The following is a 21,938-nucleotide window of genomic DNA, read 5'->3' as shown; positions in this document are numbered from 1 at the left end:
AAGCTAGGAAAATTCCTTTCTAAGAAAAGGATCACTATTTTGATTGCTTGGCATTTTAAGCCTTACTATATAGGTATATTAATATTGTCATGGCTCATGAAAACACTGGTTTCAAAAATTACAGAGTTTCCTTCTGTAATTGAAACTATTCTATGTAAGTTCTTTAATAAAAATCATATGATCCTGTGAACTGATTTTGAAAATCATCTCTAAGTTACATAAGGTACTTTTTACTATTATGAGTAATCAATCAAAAAGTAATTGTTGAAGTAGCTAGTGTACTATAGGAATGACAATCTGAGTTCAATAAACCAGCAAACTACTAATTAGACAATAATATAAATGTGACATTTGTAACCTGATTCACAATGCAAAAAACTAGAAAGAGTTTCTAGAATCTAGAAATAGTTTTAAGTAAAATAATTACAAAGTAATAATAATTAATAAATTCAAAAGGAAATCTGTGACCTTCTAACACAATAAAATGCATAGGTCACACTATCTAGACAATAAGATTTCATGAGATGCTTGTTCCAAGTTCAACATCACATTAATTTTAAAACTTACTTGAAGAAAGAATTCCATCAATGAATTCCTGTCTTGTAATCTTTCCATCCTGATCTTTATCAATCCTCCTAAAGAAGTCCATCACTCGAGACTTCTTATGGTTCATCCACCGCATGTATTTTTTCCTCCAAATATCAAAATCAAAGTTGGCAAATTCTCTCAGCTTAATAAAAAACAGAAAGAACTTTATTCAGCTGAAATCCATCAATCTAGGACATCAATGAGATAGATACCATCTGTGTTTTTTTGAATAATTGATTTTTTGAGGACCTACACAAGCATTTTAAATATCTCAGCTCTCCTCATTTAAAATGACTATGACAGCTGTTAAAGCACATTAAACCACCTGTACCAAAGTGTTTTCAAGTTAGCTGTGTCATAAAATATAAAACAACAATTACGGGAGCTATTCACAATATTGGAATTTAATCCAGGGTAAAGAAAATAATGCAAAAAGTATGTATGTTCTGTACAGTGCTTTTCTGACCTCTTCAAGTCTGTCCAAAGCATCGTTAAGTTTTCTCCTTCTTTCCAATGCCAGAAGCCAAACTTGCTGCCATTTGCTGACTAAAAGGTTTACCCGTGGATTCTTGGTTTCAATTTGTGCCTGGGCTGCTGAGGGATAAATGCCTGGTGTTGGGGAACGCTTTCCTGTTAAAACATGATAAAAGGCATAGGCTCACCCAGTTCAAACAAAACAAATGTTCACACGAAATGCACTTGAACTTCCTAAAATTATTCCTTCCTGTCCCAAATAAGGAGGTCATACCCCAAGATGATTCCATATAGTGGGATTTTTCTTCCTGTTTTTACCATTGCTGGGGAACAACCCAATGGTGGCTACAGCCTCTTTTATCTAGCCAGAAGCAGCTAGTGAGGGCTCCACTAGTCAAGCTTCACAGTTTAAATTAAATCTTCATAAATCTCTCAGAGTTGCAAAGTAAACAACCTCATTTCAGAAGCAGGTTCCATGTATGGGTAAGTATAAAATACAATGGGTAAGTATATCTAAAAATACAAAAAGCAATTTCCTCACTTGATGATTCACTTTCCATTCAACTTCCCTGAATACACTTCTAACTGGATTAATATAATTTTATAGACAGTAAGAGCACAATTTTGTCTCTATATCTCTCTGTGAAGTTGTCTGCACTTTCAGATAATGGAAGATTTGCAAAGACTCAGCATGTACTTGCTCTTGGAAGTTTAAGGGCACAGGAAAGACTGCACACTTTAAAAATAGCTATTCATGAAGATTAGGACAAAATGTAAAAATACATGTCTGGTCTGAGAAATTTCCTCACGCTTTATAAAAATGAGAGATAATTAGAAAAGTCAGCAAAGAGAACTTTACCCCCTTTCACCAGAAGTTAATCAAACCTATTGGATTATTAGCCATCTGTAAACTTTACAGATAGAGCAGTGGCACGTGACACACCCCAAAATACGCTGTTACTTACTTCCTGCTCTCCCCTTATCAAGGACAGGAATATGAGATTGTACTGGAGAGGGTTCAAGTGCTTTCCTTTTATAGGTCTTTGTAACTTTATCCACATCAGGCTGTTTTCTGGTCATTTCTTCCATGAATGTCTGCGATCAGATAGAGGGGATCTTAATTAACAATACACAAAAGTAACCAGAAGAATGAAAAACACACACAATAGCAAAACACCAAAGTTAAAAAAAACCCACAGAAAGACACTTATAATGCCAGCCTCACAATATAGACACAGATGAATGTTTTGTAGATAAGAAAAATCAGCCATATAAGCTTTTAAGATCACTATGGCCTGGCTGTTAAAAGAAGGCTAAATCTAAAAACCAATCTGTCAAACTTCTTTATTAACTGTATGTGGTGAGGTGATACAGAACAGAATCTTGCCTCCAAGATCCTGCTGTTCAGACTGCAGTTCACAGAAGGGAGACAGCTCTGGTGTTTAAGCTGAGGTAAATCTATGAGCATTCACTACACCAGCAGCTCCCTCTGGCACTTCAAAACCTGTTTTGATATTTAATCAGTAAAGCCACACTGCAGCACTGGATCTAAGGTGGCAGCACTATCATACATTTCATGTGGGCTTTCTTTTATTCCTAATACTATCCTTGTTTGTATTCAATTATTATAAGAAACAATAGCAAAGGAGATTGTCACTTGATCATGCAGTGTAGCTGAGATGCGAACCCCTTGTGAGTGACACATGTCCCTCTCTGATCCTTACCTGATGTTCAGCTATAAGTGCTTTAACCTCCTCAATCTCCTGGGGGATGACCTCTTTGTCTTTTTCAGTCAGTGTAGTCTCTGCCCACTGCAACCAGGACAGCAAGGCTTCCAGCAGCTCCTGGTTAGCAATGAGTCCAGCCAGAGCTCCTGCCAGTCTCTGTTGATGCTGTTTAGCCCATGCTAAGACCTTGACAAAGGAACCAATATATGAGTATGTGCAGATCTGAAACTCTTCATCATGTTTTTAAAATTGCTCTGCTAACTGTGAACCCAGAGCTACTGCTTAGGCCTACTGATGTTTGCATATCAAAGGTGTTAATTGTAGTGGCTGATCACTAACAGTAGCTAGGTAACTAGAATTCCTAGTCCAACACATTTCTTCCACAGATATTCAGGATTAGGTGCTGCTAAACACTGTAACTAGCACATTCAGGCAACATATTAAAAACTTTAACTATATGTGTGAGTTAGTGAATCACACAGGATTTGGTGTCAGTTTTCCTGCTGGGCACTCCTGAAGCCACACTTTGCTACCACTAGTATTTTGTTTTTCTTTAAGCTTAATATAAACCAGAAAATATTACCTTAACAGCTGAGGGTACAACCTTCCTGTAGCCACTTAAATCATTTAGATATCTTCTAGATTAAGAATATTTTGGACTGAAATATTTTCTAATATAATCAGAAAATCCTTCACATTTGCCCTTGTATTTTCTTTCCTTTGTAACTTCTCAATTTCCTCCTAGAAACTATTGGTTTTCCTCATTTGGGAAGTGTCAGACAGTATTTCCTTTAATACATACAAACAAAGGAGCTTGACCATCTGCTTTAGCTCTTAAAGCCCTGTAAGTTTTGAAAGAAAGCCTAGGGAAGCACAGTATTCACATCCATCACCATGGGTATTTTAAATGTTTAGTTCTCAACAGCTGGATCATTTCCTCACAGTGTAACTACCATGTTAGTTGTCAGCTGTGTTCTAATCAAAGATGGACTGCTGCAACGAAGATGGTTCAACATATACTGACCTCTTCAAACCTGGCTCTGATGATGGTAATCCAGTGCTTAATGGTGGTGATGGAGTCTGGGTGGCAGATAGCCAGAATAGCTTCTCCCATACCTGTTGCTTTATTCAGTTCTGCCTTTTTCTCTTCCAATTTCTTCATAAATTCCTAAAACAGTGGTAATAATTATAATTAGGTGCTGACAAAATTTGCAAGAGAAATCTGAGCGCATAATCTGGAAGGTGATGAGCCTCTTGACTGCTCAAGCAGATTCAAATTGCAAGAGGAAAGTTTCACTTGTATGAGAAAAGCTTAAACTGTTTAAAAAGCCTATTCCACATAAAGTACTAAACAAAGCTCTAAAACCTTATCCCAGCTTGCTGCTCCTTAAAAGCCCACCACAATCTAAATCCTTGGAAGATGCATGCCCTTAATAAAAAAACAAAGGAAAATCACAGCATTTAGAAGTGCTGTAAACCAGCTATATGATGGTTAGAATCACTATTGGCAACATTTCAATGAACTTGGTTTGTCAGTTACAGTAATTCTTCATAATAACTACCAAGCTCCTTCCACAGGCTGGAAATGTCCAACAATTGCATGCTCAGACAAGATGACAGAGCTCAGGAGCAGCTCTACTAAACTAACACAAATGTGACAACTCAGCAGCTGAAGGGGAGAGACACAGCATGTGGAAAAAATCTCGTAAAAGCAGAAGGATGTTTACAGCTTTAGGCATCCAAGCTCATAGTTATTGGTATTCCAATGGTAGCAGGACCAGAAATGGATGTGGTGGGGGAGAAACAACAATAAGAAAAAGCAACTGAAAGGAGGCTCCTATCCTTTCTAGAGCTTGCATTTCTTTCTCTTTTTTTTCTTTTCCCCTTTCCCTTTTGTTTTTGTTGAACATTGCTACTACAATGGCTTTACTTTTCTGCCTAAATGTTATGCAAGTCTGTTTGTCTTTATGAGCATCCTTAACTAGAACTGCTATTATCTCTTAGTGCCTAGTGGAAATTTTTTTATACTTTAACATTTTTAATTAGGCTACAAAATGGAAACATGTCTCTGAAAGCTTAACTCTTCCTCTCTCCAGCCATAACACCATTTATTTTGGATTAATGATGAAGTTAAAGATGAGCCAAGTCAGGTCCTAGACAATTCAAAATCACCGAAACATTGTACAAATAGGTTCTTCAACAACTCATAATGACATTATCCTGTGCCTTTACAAAGTATGAAGTTATTATGAAATAAAATGTAAAATATAATCTCTTCTACCTTGTTCTAGAAGCTTGGAATATGTAGGCTCTATATTTAAATGTATTTGTTGCTAATTGACTTTGATTTAAGCTTTAATTATTGCCAGACTTTAAGACCCAAATCATAATAGCAAACCTTCTCTCACAAAAACACATGCATCCTTACAATATTTCAGTTCAACCTGCTTTTGGAAAAGTTGAAGTGGATTATAATGAGAGATTACCAAAACAAGCCAGAGGCAGGTGGAAAATGGGCAAAAAACCTCCATTGTGTTCCCCTGCTCAGCTGTCCTAGAGTATTTCAAGAACTAAATCTCTGACACACAAGTCACAGTGTATTAAACTCTCCCTAATTTTATTGAACTCTGTGGCAAACCAGTGACACACACATTTACAAAAGAGGAAATGGGAGGCTTTTCATTGAGCAATGCAGTGCATTAACCCACTATAGCTCTCAGTACCATTTGGATAAAATACTGTCCTGAAGGAAACATTTCTACATGTAGTTCAATACAAATACAATAAAACTGTTTTACAAAAAATCACAGTGAAAAAAGGGTGATACATTTCATATTTATGTAATAATTTCAGTCATGCATTGTTATTATAGTATGCAGCATTATAATGCATACATGGTATTTAAAAGTAATATATATGTATTCTTCCCTTATTTTCTTTTTGTTTTCTTGAAAGCTAATGTTATAAACTTAAAAGGAGAGATGACCTATTGAGAAAGATTGTGTGAATGGTAAAACTGTGGTATCATAATCTTTCTTAGCGTGAAAATTTCTCTTTCTATTGTTTGCCCTTTAAGATGAAAATGTTGGGAAAATACCTTCTAAAGCCTACTAAAAAAATTTAAGTATAGTATGGCCACATCTAACACCAAGATTGGTTGTGTTGTGCTAGCTGTCATCCTTCCCAGCTGGACAGGGTTTCTCAGAGACAAACTTTGCCTTGAGGTTCCAAGTTATGCTTCAGCTTTGGCAGCACAAATTTTAAAATTAGTACAAAAATATTTTGCTAATCCCTCTTCAGCGTGAAGGAAGAAATTTAAAATTCTATTTTCTAATTATTTCAATGGACCAAAGATTTCACTCAGTTCCCTTCTCTGTAGTCAGAAGATTAAAAAATCAAATAAAAGGGAACTGGTGAAGCACATGTGGAGGAAAGGCAGCTAAAAGACATTTCACTGAACAGAGATATTAAGTTGCTGCTGCCAACATTAGTCAACACACTGTGAGGTTCCTACATCAGCACACACTGATGTATACACACATTTGATATGTACATATAATTGCCAGTTTATGACTAGCACTCAGTTTCCAGGGCCCTAAACAAAAACTGAAAACTTTTTCAAAACATTGCATTTTAAGTACATTGGAAATCCCTCAGTTAAGAACCATTTAATAGTCCTATCTTGCATGTACTCCTCATAATAATATTGGCAAACTCAATTTAAACAGGATGTTTTTCCAACCTCCATTTCATAAATTTTGCTTCAACTTTCTTCAGAGCAATGATGAACATATCCAGGACTTATGACTTGTTCTATAACGCTGTGGGCACTACACCCTTGGTACTATTTTGAGTAGGCTGCCCTGTGCATGTTTGTAGCCTCCTGTTTGGAGAGTGAAAATTTGACCTCTATGATCCTTACTTAGCCAATTTCCCATTTCATTACTGCAAAGTTAGTTTGATGGCCTATAATTTTCTACCTGCAGTACCTATGCCACTGCAATATTACAGTGGCCAATGCATGTGAAGTATGGCAGCATGCTGTTTCACCATGACAAAAAGTTCATGGATGATAACATCATTCTGCTGACATTTACAAATGGCCTTGCAAGAAAAGTCTATTTAGGTCAATGGTGCTAAGGAGACAGATACACTTTTGCTACTGTAGCAGTCTGTGTGGCAATTACAGGCATGGTATGCTCCACAGAGTGGCTTGCATCTGTCTCTATATCTTTATAGCAACTTCCTAAAGCCCTTTTTTTTTTTTTTAATAAGCCAAGATGACTCAAACAACAGCCCAACACCAGTCTAGACATCCAACTCTTAACTACATTAAATTTCTAGCTTCTCTACAGAAAGAATTGCTCCAACACTGGATGCTGGATAGAACTATCTGGGATAGACTTATTTTACCACCTATGAGAGCCATTAGAATGAAGAGGATTCTCTGCATGCTCTTGCTCACCCTGTGCTGCTCTATCAGCGTTCGCAAGGCCTCTTCATCATCTGGGAGGATGCCGTGGAAACGAAGAGCCTGCTCTGCCTCTGCCAGCCACTCCAAAAGGACATGGACAACTGAGTGGAATTCTTCTGCCTGTTAAGATACAACAAGTCATGGTCACTTATGAGATGGCCTGACAGACACACTGCAGCTTACACGGGGAGATCGAGCCCACATTTGGAATCATTAATCATCCAGCAGTACCGGCACATTATCTTTCCATTAAAAAGTCAATGATATACAGCACTACATTTTCATAACTGTAAAAACAGCTCATGCTTCCCAAAAAAATTATAGGAAGCCTAAAAGCTTGTTCATGCTTTTAGCCATCTGATTTATATTGTATTTGCAGCTCAGTTGAGAATGTCATGACATTCTTTACACTGACAAATTACACAGGAGGTGCTTTCAGAGACCAGCTGGAGAGAGGAGAACTATTTTCTGCACAGTCTAAAGCACCAGTAAAGCAAAATGAATTGACAGCCTGTTGGAGACTGACTCTTGTGTCTAGAGAAAACAAGAAAGATTCACCTTTGGGTACAGCCATATTCAGACACAATCAGTGTTTGAGGTAAGTTCAGGATTGTGTCTGCTGAGCAAAGCAGAGCAGGAGTATTGTGCATAACAGATACATTGCTACTGCAGGAGCCCCATTCTAGCATCAGTCCAAGCTAGTGTATCTTCAGAGAGCTGAAAAATCTGTATTATCTCAGGTTTGGAAAGAATACAGACACACCTATTTATTGGGATTGGTACCACATAATGCTGACATACATAGACTGTTCTAGGTCATGACTGCACTCAGCACAACTCTTTTTTTTCTCTGAACTACCTCACCATGCATTTTAATTGTGCCAATGTAAAGAATGTTTCAATACACAAATCTACTTCTTTCCAATAAGGCACAAAAAGCATAAATATGATTGCAACCTCCTGCTTCTTGTGAATGGGGCATAGTTCTTTATCAGCCTTCATATTTGACTGTAACTCCAGTGATTTCCTTAGATGGTAAGGTCTTCGAAACATTTGTTTTGCATTTGTGGCAGAGACTAATAATAACAGGAATAATAAATGCTAAGAGGCACTATTTATGTGCTGTGGTAAAAGGATAAACAAGGTAAGCAATGTATTAGCACATAAATGAGTATTTTCAAATGAAGTAAGAGGGAATGACATCAAGTGAAAATGAAATTAAATTTTTGGCAACTAAACTGCAAGATATTTTTCATTCCTTCTCATATAGTACACGTAGCAAGATTATTATTGCTTTACCTGCCGAAGGGCCTGTTCCAGTCGTGTTTGCTTGGATACTGAGAGGGCACAAACTGTCTCCCAGCGAGTGCTCAGCTCCTGCATTTGGACTTTGACCCAGGAAGAGTCATCACGACTGCCTTCTATCAGCTCCCTTGCAGAGCGCTTCAGAGCCTGGACGCTGCTTGTTCTTTTTCCCAGCTCTTTCTGGAAAACCTAGACACCATCAAATATATTTGAAATGTTTAGCTCATTAAGAATGCTTATGTGAAAAACAAGAAAAAACTACTGGTTATGAAAAGAAATGAAAATACAGATTTATTTTTGTCAAAAGTAACTCCGTTTAAGTGATGCGAAACATCTAAGTTCTATTTATTAGATTCTGTAGGAAGATATTAACACTCTCTTCTAACATAATAAAAGTGGAATATGGTAGGAAAATGTCAGGCAAATCCCAAGAATCCATTCTGGTGCAATGCATGGGAAATCTAGTCTTCCTTACCACTGCTGGCTTTCTATTCTTTATCAAAGCAATTGATCTGACACGGATTAACACATAAGATTGCTGTGGCAGATCAGATAAAAAGCTAACAATCAAGGAGAGGGTTTAAAATCATCCAAACAGAAATAAATCCCCATGTGGGGGTCTAACTAAGGTTGTGGATCTCGTTGCTTATTCATATATTTATGTGGGAGTATGTTCACTACAGCAGTAGATTGAACAAGCTCCAGTTACTTAAAAGAAGCTCTTAAAAGAAGATAATTACAGTGTGCCATGCCACTGAGTGCAACCTACTTGTGATAGACAGAGGCATTTCAGAAGCAACTGAAGCATTGTGCAGGCTAATTTTTATAGACAACCCATGTTTCCAAACATGGTTTTTTTTCTTTTTTTGGAGGCCCAAAATCTCCTCTTCAGTGGGGATGAGATACTGAAAATCACAGGTGGATGAACAGAGGCACCTTCACCTCCTAATCTTCCCAGGCTGCAGAGCTCTGCCTATGTGTCACCTTTTCAACACAAGAAATGACTGAAGAAATGTCAGTCATTTCTTCTGACATACTGAACTGCAAAACTGGGATTCAGAGGCAGAGTCCAGTATCTCCTACTTGTTCCCACATCCAAAACTACTTCAGTAACATAATACTGCAGGTTTCCAACACAGGCTCCCTGGGTCATCGTCTAGTTGAAATCTATGCATAACTTTAGCACTGTAATTACTTTTCTAAATAAATATACAGAAGCCCCACAGGTCTGAAAGGCTGCAGTAGTCATGATAAGTGCATGGGATATTTAGTTAACAGATGGACTGAAAAAGAATTATCTGCCCCAGAGTTTTTCAGTAAAATAATTTTTGCCATCTCTTGCCCCATGAAATACATTTGCTAATGCATATTTGTGATTTATGACATGATATTAATAAATACACAGGGTAGCACAATAAAATAGAATATCTCAGTGCTAACTGGTATTAATGAGTCACTAAGAGTTGTCCTCTTTCATGTACGTTTTATAACATTTTCTATTTGACTACATTTGTGTTACAAAAGTATTTCATATTTCTAAAAATTAAATAACAGTGAAAGATACTATTAAAATGCTACTTGCAGCCCAGTAATTAAAAAACAGTATTTTTGGAACTACCTTATGGTTGTCAATCAAGTTCATTACTAAATCGATGTCTCCATGTACTGGTTGGTCTTCTGCTAGTTGAGGTTCAATTTTGTACAACCAGTCAATGAGAGCTTGCAGAGCATCAGTAAACTGTCCTGAAAATAGCAGGGCTTCCTCCAGTTTATTTTGTCTGAGAGGGGAAAAAAAGCCAAACAACCACACACAGATAAAATAATCATTTACACACTTCAGGAAAATATTTTCAGCATAAAATAATAGAATCATGGAAGTGTTACGGTTGGAAAAGACTGGTAAGATCATTGAGTCCAACCACTATCGCAGCACCACTACATCATGTCCCCAAGTGCTACACCCATGTGCCTTTTTAACACTTCCAGGGATGGTGACTCAACTACTTCCTTGGGCAGCCTGTTTCAATGCTCCACAACCCTTTCAGAGAAGAAATTTTTCCTAAAATCCAACCTAAACCTCTCTTGGTGCAATCTGAGACAGTTTCGTCTCATGCTGTCATTTGTTGCATGGGAGAAGAGACCAATCTCACCTGGCTACAGCCTCCTTTCAGGCACTGCTAGAAGGCAATAAAGTAACCCCCAAGCCTCCTTTTCTCCAGGCTAAACACCCCCAGCTCCCTCAGCTGCTCCTCACAGCCCTTGTGCTCCAGACCCTCCACCAGCTCCACTGCCCTTCCCTGGACTCACTCCAGCCCCTCAATGTCTTGCTCACAGTGAGGGGCCCAGAACTGGACCCAGCACTGGAGGTGTGGCCCCAGCAGTGCTGAGTACAGGGGGACAATCCCTGCCCTGCTCCTGCTGCCCACACTCTTGCTGATACAGGCCAGGATGTATGAGCCTTCCTGGCCACCTGGGCACACACTGACTCATGATCAGCTGGTTGTTGACCAGTACTCCCAGAGAATTTCAAGTTTCCCCTTTTAAAGGGCTCTTCCTTCCACTTCCTCCCCTGCTCTTCTACCATACCATGAGCAAAGTATGCATTTGCAGTATTTTACTGCTTTGGCATTCTTAATTATCAAACAAGCTAGCCACTCTGGTTCTACTTTTACACAACAAATTCCAAAAATAGAAGCCTTTTTCTTATTTGATGAATAATTAGTTGAGTTTCATTTACCTTTCCACTGACTTTCCACAAATTGTATCCCATTTATCTCTTAGTTCACTCAGCATGTCATCAAGTTTCAAATTGTCATCAGCCAAGGTGGTTTTCTCTTTCAAGGAACGTCCAGTCCTATTCGTGGTATCATACACAGAATGTTTGGCACCAAGAGATTTCTGGAATTCCTATATATATGGAAAAAAAAAGAAAATGTCCATTTATCATTAACTGCTTACAGGCCATAGTTAATTAGTTTTTAACATACTATTTGCAGCATAAATTGTAAATGTTGCTGCAAGAATAGTTTAAACTTACTGTAAAATTTCTATGCTAGTGCCACAGTGCACCTGGGGCTTGGCACTAGGAGACCCCTGCTTTTTGTCCTTCTCTGGAAATGTAGCTCTCTGCTCACCGGAACAACTTTGGGAAAATTCCTCCTTCAGTGAGGAAAATGATTCCTGCCCTACTGTAATATTCCCAAATTTCAGCCTAGCAGTCAGAAGGATGTGAAAGAACTGCTACTTTGGGAGCCATTAACTGAGCATTCTTTGTACTACATTCTTACAAACTAAGATTTCAAGCCACTTGTAGAGCTCCCCAAGAGCCACAAAGGTTATTCTGGTTTAGCTCAACATGGCCAAGCTGGGAAACCTCTGAGCAGAAGCAGCAGTCAGGAAACATACAAAAAACTCAATCTGTGCTAGAAGTAAAAATCATAAGCAGGTTTTTGTGCCCCAGAACTCTGGACAACAGTGACAGAGTGTGCCCACTAGCTCTGCCAGCTCCTTTTGCACAGATCCTCTGGAAGCTTTTCACATACACAAAAGAGCACAGGAAACACAGTTCATCTGCTACCACACAGGAATTAACTGACTGACTGAGTAAATAATTAAATAAAGGAACACGGGCAAAAGACAGCACCAGCCCAACAAGGCAGCTTTTAAATTGCAGCAATGCTTGAAATGTTTTATTTCACACCTACATGAAGTGCTAGCAGAGAATCAGTTGGAAAAAAATAAACCCTAAGTTTGATTTAGAAAACCCTTAGCATCAAATATTTTCAGGTTTTTTTGTTACCAAAGAAGCAACATATGTTTCATAATTTAGCATTTCCTTACTATTTTTTTCCTTTTCCTCATATAAAACAAGAAAAAAAAACTTTAAGAAAAAAACATAATTATCAAGCTAGGACTACAGTAAAAATAACTACAATTTTCAAAATATCCAGTTTTTTATTAGTTGCCTCAATACAAACAATATGTCTATGCTTCTTTTATTTCATGGGTTTTGTTAACTACTTAACACTACATAATGTTACTAGGTTTGCACAAGGAAACACAATTAAATTGCTGCCACAGAAAGATCATACAGGAAAAACCGATTTAAAGATGGCAAAGGGCTGCAGTTAGTTCATTCCCTGAGACTAAATCATATCTACTTTCATTTGACTTCAGGTATAACTGAGAGGAGATTTTGGTTTAAGCTGCCAGGAACAGATAGGTAAGTTAATTACTGAGATTTTTGTTCAGCTAGATACCTTTCTTCTAAGGAAGATGGGCACATACAGATAAAATTAGCCAGAATCATAGAAATGTTCTGTAAGAACACTCAATATTAGCACAGGAATGGATTGGGTGACCTAGTGCGGATTTTTCCATTCCTGACTCCTAAAAATGAGAAGAAAATTCCAATACACAGACCATGAATAACCCCCAAAAGTCCCTGGCAACATGCTAGATATGAGTGAGAGAGAAAACATATTATCTTGGCTTTTCTTTTTCAGGGACTTTTTTTTTTGGCAGTAATGACTGGCAGAGAGCGAGTCCAAATTATTGCTTACAGCACACATTCAGATGGGATAGCAAAATCCTTAACTAAATGGAGCAAGGAAACCTTCAAGGCTGGACAGAAAAGACAAAGACAGACACAGAGTATATGTGGGAGTGGAAGGAAAAGACTCAAAATACAAGGAAGGACGTTGCAGTGTTGGGAGGTTTGACAACTCATTAAAAAACAATTGAGTTGATTTCTTCAGAGGGTGGTGTTTGAAGTTTAAAGTCACAAAGTTCACCAAACTCCCTCTCTCTCACACATTCATCTTTTTTCTCCAGATCACCAGTTTCAACCCTTATGTGCCTGTACCAGTTTCATCCCATTCCTTAAAGAGATTCAACAACTCAAGCTGTAATGCTCTGCAGGCTTTTTACACAAAAGAAGCTGAAGAAAAGATATCAGTGACAGAAGTGATGAGTCTGCCAGTCCATTTGAGGAAGTTTGGTCTCCTAAAATGTACTGCTGTAGGTATAAAGCACATATCAAGTTTCTCAGGTTTAACATTTCTGAAGATGGGATGAGGATACAGGTGGAGAATCCTGAAAACCTCAAAGCAAAGTCACAGTGCTGACCATACTGTGAGGAATTTGAATATGTAAAAAAAAGAGAGGAGTGAAAGGATTAGAAGATTAGCAAGACTCAGACTATCATAACAGCAAGATCCCCCCCTGCCAGTTCAGATCACTGAATTCAAATTCTGTCAACGGCAGCAATCCCAAAACAAAGTGAAATTGCAGAGTTGGCATAACAGAATGTAGGTTTTATCTGAAGGTTTTTAACAGCAGACACAGGTAAAATTATTTTTGCTTGACCAACTGCCAGCTCTCACTATATTAAAGGAGAATGGTTTCCTGGCTGATAAACAACACATCATGCAACCTGAGAGATGATAAAAAAATAAAGCAGACTGATGAAGTCATTATTATACATGACAAAATTTTTCAGAAGTAAGGGCAATCACCAGAAGCTACAGTGAAAAGAAAAAATTAGATATGAAAACCCCTCAGGATATTGTGAAATATTAAAAAAGATAAGCAAATGGAGAACAATAAAACTGACATAAAAAGTAAATATATGTCAAAATGTAGAAAATGAAATGATTCTAGTGTTTAATGAAACTGTCCCAAGAGAAGTCTTAATATCTCTGAAGATTCTACCTCTCATCCACTTGATCTTCAATAATATATTATTCTAGGCATTTTAAAGAAGTCAGTCAAAATGAAGTAAAGACTACTTCTGTCTTTGCTTTTGCTGTGTCTGATGGAATTACAGAGCTTTACACTATCATCACAAGTTTGAAGAGCCAAGTGAATGAGAGAGATTTTTACATATTTACAGCTGAATTTCTGAAAAGATGGTTTCAGAATTTTGAATCCAATAAAGAGAAATATGGAGGCAGTATTTGCTCTAATACTGTCATGGTGTTTTCTAGGGTATTTCATTAATATTTCCATATTAATGGAATTAAATAAATATTTCCACTTAACATAAAAAGCAATCAAAATACTTGATTAACATTTTTTTTCACTTTTGAAGTTGTCCTGAAGTATTAAAGAAAAATCTCAACCCAAGTAAGTGGACAGTAAATGTTTGGTTTAAGAACTTAAGAAAGAAAAGCCTCTTCAGAGATCTCTATTCTGAAATGGTATTAATCTACTTTTTAAAGTTTCCATGGTGCTGTATTATTCTTTCCTCTTCATTTTTAACCATTCCCTCACATATCAGGTAATATACTTTGAAAAGTTCTTTTCATTCCCACCCTGTTAAAACACCATCATTTAACTTGATGTGAATAAACATTCCACTGTAGTGAGGCTGCAAATCTACTTTCTTTGATGACTGAACAGTGCAAGGCCAAGAGACTTACCTACATTTCACTGGGCATTTTGTGTGTCATGACTCACCTTATGCTGTGCAAGCTGCATCTTTATTTTGTCAGGATCATTTGCAATTTCAAGATCTGCGTCCAGAGATTTCTCTGATTCTTCCAGCCATTCCATAAGTTTATGCCAGGCTTCATGGAACTAAAGGAAAGAAGGATTTGCATGGACTTCAAAATTCCATGGTTCATAAAACAGTCCAAAAGCATTAAACCCCAACCAAGACTGGCAAACTTTGACAAAATTTGATGGTTTTTTTCTCCCTGGTCTCTTAAACAAAACTGGTCTACCCATGTGCCCAGTGTGTAGTAGTCTCCCTTCACCAAGTGAGTTAACAACCTTTAATGTGCATGATGTGCACACGTCACATGTATCTGTCAGATGTGTTGGTCATTTAGATTTCTACAGGTTTAGTAATGGATAGTAAATACAGAAAGAACAGGGCTTAGCTATTGCTTATATGGGACCAAGGCAGGAAATCACTGGGGACAACTTCTGTCTGGATGACTGCCCAAGATGTTGCCTGTAACACTCTTAAAAACGCTCATTATATCAAATGGTATCTTGATGAGCAAGGAACAGATTTTTGATCTTCCTTCCTGTTTCAAAGAAAAGAGCACTTTGGGGAAGGAAGCAGGGGAAAAGTAAAAATTCAACCAGCTTTCACAAAGTGTCATCCATTTGGGTTTTGATCTTTTTAAGCTGGTTATTTCTCTCTCTCTTGAAAATTCTTCTTGCCTGGGCTGCCTACACACGGAAGCACAAGAAACTAGTTCAGAAACCTTTCAAGGCATCTAAGACACTGTTGTTCAGGGCTGTTGATCAGGCCTTGACACCAATAGCTTTCAGTATTCCTTCCACACTCCACACACACAGTTGTCATCTTAATAACACTGTATTAAGCTTTGTAAATGCATATTGAGATGAAACCCATCTCATTGCAGAACTGCTCTATGTGTGAGTGCACAAGAGAAACTGCTGGAAAATAAGAAGCACAATTGGCTTGTGGGCTAATTCATTGCCCAGAGAACTTCTTGCTCTGTGAGCTGAATGAATGGTGGTAGTGGTGAATATTGGAACATGGTTTAGCTGTGAACATCACCAAATCTTGAATGATCATGTTCCCTTGAATAGAAAGGAGCTAGAACTTCCTGTTGGTATTTAAACAGCTTAAATTCTTCTCACACATTTTGCATCTTATAATTTATGTTCCTCAGTGAGGGAAACACGTATCTAAGGAAAAAAGCACGTATCCTCCCAAATAAAGAAAACTGTGAAAACAGCCCCCTCCCCCCAAAAAACAACCTCTCTGGGTTTATAAGGAAAAAAATTAAGAAATCTTACCACACAGAAGATATTGGTATAGTAACTAACATAAGAAACTGAGTGATAAGGGTTGAGTATAAATCAGGACACAACATAGACCCAAGAAGAAAATGCTAAGGAATACTCCCACAGATTAGTGAAAAGGGCTCATCACATTCTTTAAAATATACAGGGTTGATTATGAAACTTCTTTTTGAAGAGAGATGGCACTAATACACATCTGGAACCCATACTGTAACTTTCTTTTTTCAGACTATCCTATACTGCAGACAGAAGTCACTGCTTGGGTTGAAAATGATGCTTTCACTTCCCAAATGAAGTGCTCTGGGATTGAATCACAGAAATCGTTCCACTAACTCAACACTGTCTGTTACACTAAACCCAGGCTTGCTTTGTAAGTGTTTTAAAGCATCATATTCTTCAAGAATCTGGATGCAATTACATCTAAGTTCAAAGAGCTCTATAACAGCTGTTGTCCCATTACCTGTTTGGCTCTTTTCCTTGCATCATCCAAAGCTCTTCCCCTTTCAACTAAGCGTTGGACTACTTTTTCCCATCGACTCTGTACACTGATCAGCAGATTCTTAATAAGGACAACGTCCTGTTTCTGGCTGAAATATTTCAAATGGGTTCCAGTTTTGTCCAGCTCTATGACCTGATCTCGATGAGAGTTCACTTCTGTGGCAAAAACCTTGGAAAAAAAGGGTAAAAATTACTGAATACTGTGTTGGGTAAACACTGAAAAAACCCAGTCTGATAAAGAATGATGTAGTGAGAAAGACTACAAAACACAATTTTAAAACAAATGAAATGTTTCTCTGAGTGCCAGCATTATAGGATTCATTTGGACATTGTTACAGTATCTCCACAGAGTGGGAGAAAAACATTACACATCTGTTTCTTTACATACCTTGTGTTCATCAATTTGAAATAAGACAGTGTCCAAGATAAGACTTGGCCGAGAAGCTGCAGTTAGAGTCTGCTCAGCCTGAGTAAGCCAGTTGATGAAATCTTGAAGTGAGTTGTGGAACTCCATTGCTAAATTGAGGGCTTCTTCCAGTTTGGTCTGCAAAGACAGGTCATACTTTATTAGCAGCTGATAGTGTGCGGGGGCTTCAGCCAAGGAAACCATTTTAGTTCAGCACTTCAGAGTAAACCATTTTACTTTAGCATTTTAAAGCACTTTTCCAATTCAAAGTCTCTGAGTTTTAAAATAACAGCTTATATTCAAGCATATTCAAGGAGATGGATACAGGAGTTAGAGCAAAATTACATATAACATATGAATAGAAAATACAGCATCTAGTATCAAGATAAATTTTTCCACACTAGAGCATATTTCCTACTACTTAATCCAAATGGGACATTTGGATTTATCAAGTTCAATGCTAAACCAGTAAAATTTCAGAAATCTAAGGTGGTAGTACACTTGGAAGAGCCTCAAGTAGGTCATCAAATTTATTCTCTTGCACTTAATGAAGAGTAAGTTTTCCTAGAGCACTTCTTTTTAATTCAGTCCAATTGTCATTTTGGTTGCCCAAACAGAAACTAATTGGGGATGCAGAATTTTGTTGATCATGAGACGGCAGTCAGAGATTTTCAAACACTTACACTGCTGACCTCACTGAGCACTTCAACCTTACACCTTCCTAGAAGAAGCTGCTTGTACTGGGTATTAATTAGTTTGTCATTTTTACTTTGTTATTACTTTAAGATACGTGAGTGTTATGACTTTAAAATACAGCTAAGTTGTGAGTTAAATATTTGTGCTTTATACTTATCAGTGCTGTACAGAGAGTTTCTCTGTTTGCAATCATGGGTTTGACTGAGTTAGAACAAGTGGACTGTATTTCGTGAAGGAATGAAAGCCACATGAAATTAATAACAAGAAAACGTATGTTGCATATGAGTGAAATCATGCTATTGATCTGCTAGAACAGAAGGTAGTCACTTGAAGTAAATAGCAAAAGGCCAAGCATTGGGGAATTAAAAAAAAAAAAGCTAAAATCTAGGAAAATTAACACAGCAATTCTGTACTGAGGAGGAGATAAACTTGAAGGATCATTCAGTCTCTTGTTCAGTCCATTACTGAATAAAAACCCATAACTGCAATAAAACCCATAAAACCCCTAGCCTACCAAATAAGCATTAACAGTATCAGTTAATGTATTCCTGTGAAACAGACTTGGGCCATTCTCACCATACTCCTCCCCGATTTTGGATAATTAACTTCTTGAATCTTAATTTTCCCCAGTACTTTCTAAGCACATTACTGAATTATGCCAGTCTCTACAACTGATTTTAAATGTAAAAAATCAGGCAAGTATACATCCATAAAAGCACTGATCATTAACACACTTAAATGCATGATTTACACTTCTATTTCTATGTAAAAACACTTACTTTTCTTTCACTGAGTTTTGTTTGCACAGATTCCCATTTTTCCTTTAAGTTATTTATGTCCTGCTCAACATTTGTTTCAGCAGACTCTGGGCATCTTGCAAGCATCTGCTGGCCTTTTTGCATTAGACACTTGTATGTCTCTTCTTTGGCCTCAAAGGCAGCACAAAGTTCCTAAATAAAGAAAGGATCAGAAATAATAAGGTAGAAATTCAATACTCTTTATAAAAACTTGTATAATATTTATTCCTCCCCCAACATTTAGCAGGTATGATTAAGACTAATAAAGGAAACACATGTAATTCATAGAAAGCCAAATGAGAAAATGAGGGACACAGTTCCTCAGGAAATGTATTGTCTGTCAATGTCTTCTCTGAGGTTCAAAGACTGGCAAAGTAAATACTATGCACTTATTGAAGAAGAGTTGCTACAACTTGGTTGGCTTAAAGTCCATCTGTAGCCAAAACACAAAAAGTGCCAGCATTACAGAGTGTGCTGGAAGTCCAGACCTATCCAATACCCTTCAAAAGTGGGTGGGACAGCTTGGGAGGGCTGGTTTATTGTACATTGTCAGTATCTTCACTTGCCAGGCATGAGCGCTGAAGACATTTCAGACATAATAAGAAAGCTGTAATAATAACGGTAACAATGTGTTTTAACAATAAACTATTCTAATAATTATGCTTTTTTAATCATGTTGGTAAGCTGGCAAAAGTCTGGGAGCTCCCATGCATCCCCCTGACTCAAATAGACACGTTCAGTATTGGTAACAGACAAATCAAAATGTACCAATGAAGCTGCTGCAGACTCACAAATGAGGAACATCTTCACAAGGAGATGAGGAATAAGTGGTTTACAAATAAGAAGAAAAGTACTTTTCCCTCTGGTTCTCAGGACAAGAGCCCAAACCAGACATTTTTGGGGGGTTAAGAGATACTGTACACAGGGCTCTGTACCTGACCACATAGGAGGGAAAAGCAAGAAGCAGGCTCATTCATGAGATTAAGATTTTGACACAACAGAAAGCTTCTTTGTTTTCTCACTGAGGACTATGGAAAGTGGTGTCCCCTAGTCTGCTTCCTCCTACTACTTCAGGAAGGAACTGGAAACAATGATTGTTTTAGGAAAAGGAGAGGGATGGTCTGAGCAGCACTGGGATAGCTAAAAAGGTGTCTTTTTAAGCCCCTTTCATACTGGTATTCTGTAATATCTCTTCATATCTTTTGTTTTCCTGGAGCTGCTTTAGCTGGAAATGCAGCCCAATTTCAACTCCATTTGTAAACCAATTAGGGCTGAGGTTCTTTTATTCATATCTTTTATTTATATCTTTTATTCATATCTGTGGAAACAGGCCTTATACTAAAGAACATGGTTCATAACATTACTTCCAAAGAGGAACAAATCAAAATGTAGTGTAAAACTTTCTCCTTCAGTTTCACATCAATAACTGACACACCTGGCTCTAACTCCTTAGAGCCAAGTTTGAATTTGGAATGTAGCAGACAACATGACAAGTGGCCTCAACATTTCAGAAAAAAGAAAAAAAAAAATAAAAGGAGAGAATTAACACATATCTGCACATGTGCATTAAGGTTTAACCAAAAAGAAATCAAGTTCTGTGCTTTAAGGGTTGATAGCAAGTCAGTGCCTGCAGATGGCTACCAGGACAGTAACATCCTGTTAAAATGTACATGTACAGTTAGGGAGGGATTCTACATCTAGAGTGCATATTACTGGGGACAGTCAGACTTGTTCTGACTATTACATAAAGGCCCTTCAACTAAGGGCCCTTTAATTAAGTGCCTTTGTAAGTGTGGAAAAATTGCATAGCAAAGAATGTACTAAAAGAAAATTCTGAAGCCTTCCATGAAAATTTTTGCATCTTGATATAAGTGCAGGATGAAAAAGGGAAAGATCACCACTGACTTTCAGAGAATCATGAGTCCACTCTCACAGGGGAAAAAAAACCCTACCACCTATTTTTCTCCCTTTTTTGTTTTTCCTTTATGAAAAATAGAAAAGGATTATAGGGATTCAAAACAACAGGAATATTTGTGTTTGGATCTAGTTTCCTGTCTTATATGATTTTAAAACTATAAACTACTTTCCCTATCAGTTATAGATACTGGCAAATTTTTGACGACAAAAAGGAAGGGGGAAAAAAAGTGCCCCATGTTGGTAACCAATGATCTTTAGCACCATTCAAAAAAAAAATCTGATTTTTAACATGACAATTCAGCATTCTAATTGGAAGTGTCAAGTCAAGCATATTCCAGTTCAAGTACAGTTCAGTATCACTGTTACCTCTGAGCCAGGAATTCAGAGGTTCAGGTCACCAGGTTTGGGCTTATATCCTGGTCTAAGGCTCATCATGATTTTACACAAATGGAGCAGTAAGAACCACCTTCCTTAGAGGCCAGAGATCAAGTTTAAGTGTCTTTTTAAAAACTCTATGGTTCTATGGAAGAAGAGAAATCCACAGAATGTTTCTTAAAAGAAAGGGAATAATTCAGTCATCCTGGTCAGCTTGCCATTTCTAATCAAAGCACTGCCTCTATGAGCCAGTAGTCCCTCTTATTTCTATGCTAATGATGACTTTACTGTCAGCTTTGGTTAAATAAAGAATAAAGGATCAAGTCTCTTAAGGTTTAGTGAATGTGGGCCATTTTTAGGTTCATCTTCAAACTTTAGAAAAATCATAAACTTAGTTATGGGGTCATAAGGGAAAAGAAGAGTAGAAATCATGAAAAATCGCCTTTTGTAAAGATGCAAAAGTTGTTTTATTTGTCTCAACACTAATAATGCTTCAGCTTTGGGCATGTCCCAACAGGCTACTAAACTACACTGTAAATAACAGTGTTGTTTTGAAGGCTATTAAATTTCTTTAAGACACTGTACAGACCTTGTGATATATAGAACACACTCTATATTTATAAAAAACACCCTTAAAAGATAGTTAGTCCTGAAATGCAATTTGCAAAGCATTCTAATACTGATACTTACCATATGTGCATTAAGCTGCTCTCTTGCTGTTTCTGGTAAGCCTCCAACAGGTTTTGATGCCAACAGCTGACGTTCAGTGTCTGTCAGCCATTGCTGCAGATCCTCAACTTCACCATGGAAACCTTGAGCCTAAATTATACCACATCATTTTAGAGATAACTTAAATGCTCTCCATTACAATAACCAGCTCAGATGCATAAGCAGAT

The 21,938-nt window shown here is 37.5% G+C and overlaps 1 protein-coding gene across 23 annotated transcripts in view; it reads right to left on the bottom strand.

The window, feature by feature from the left end:
* Positions 1-21,938, bottom strand: part of DST (dystonin) — a 291,993-nt gene that overhangs the window by 13,496 nt on the left and 256,559 nt on the right. For all 23 annotated transcript variants that reach the window (XM_077174926.1, XM_077174932.1, XM_077174929.1 and 20 more), the window contains 14 exons: positions 21,733-21,861; positions 18,733-18,903; positions 17,240-17,395; positions 16,814-17,020; positions 15,028-15,147; positions 11,306-11,475; positions 10,187-10,346; positions 8,563-8,757; positions 7,255-7,383; positions 3,814-3,957; positions 2,787-2,975; positions 2,028-2,157; positions 1,055-1,218; positions 568-730 (listed from right to left, as the gene is read on the bottom strand). In XM_077174926.1, the coding sequence (XP_077031041.1) occupies positions 568-730; positions 1,055-1,218; positions 2,028-2,157; positions 2,787-2,975; positions 3,814-3,957; positions 7,255-7,383; positions 8,563-8,757; positions 10,187-10,346; positions 11,306-11,475; positions 15,028-15,147; positions 16,814-17,020; positions 17,240-17,395; positions 18,733-18,903; positions 21,733-21,861 (2,227 nt within the window). The remainder of the gene's footprint in view (positions 1-567; positions 731-1,054; positions 1,219-2,027; positions 2,158-2,786; positions 2,976-3,813; positions 3,958-7,254; positions 7,384-8,562; positions 8,758-10,186; positions 10,347-11,305; positions 11,476-15,027; positions 15,148-16,813; positions 17,021-17,239; positions 17,396-18,732; positions 18,904-21,732; positions 21,862-21,938) is intronic.

Source organism: Agelaius phoeniceus, chromosome 3, assembly GCF_051311805.1.
Source record: "Agelaius phoeniceus isolate bAgePho1 chromosome 3, bAgePho1.hap1, whole genome shotgun sequence".
Classification (NCBI taxonomy): domain Eukaryota; kingdom Metazoa; phylum Chordata; class Aves; order Passeriformes; family Icteridae; genus Agelaius; species Agelaius phoeniceus.
The sequence above is the reverse complement of the archived record's forward strand: the minus strand, read 5'-3'. Positions and strand labels throughout refer to the sequence as shown.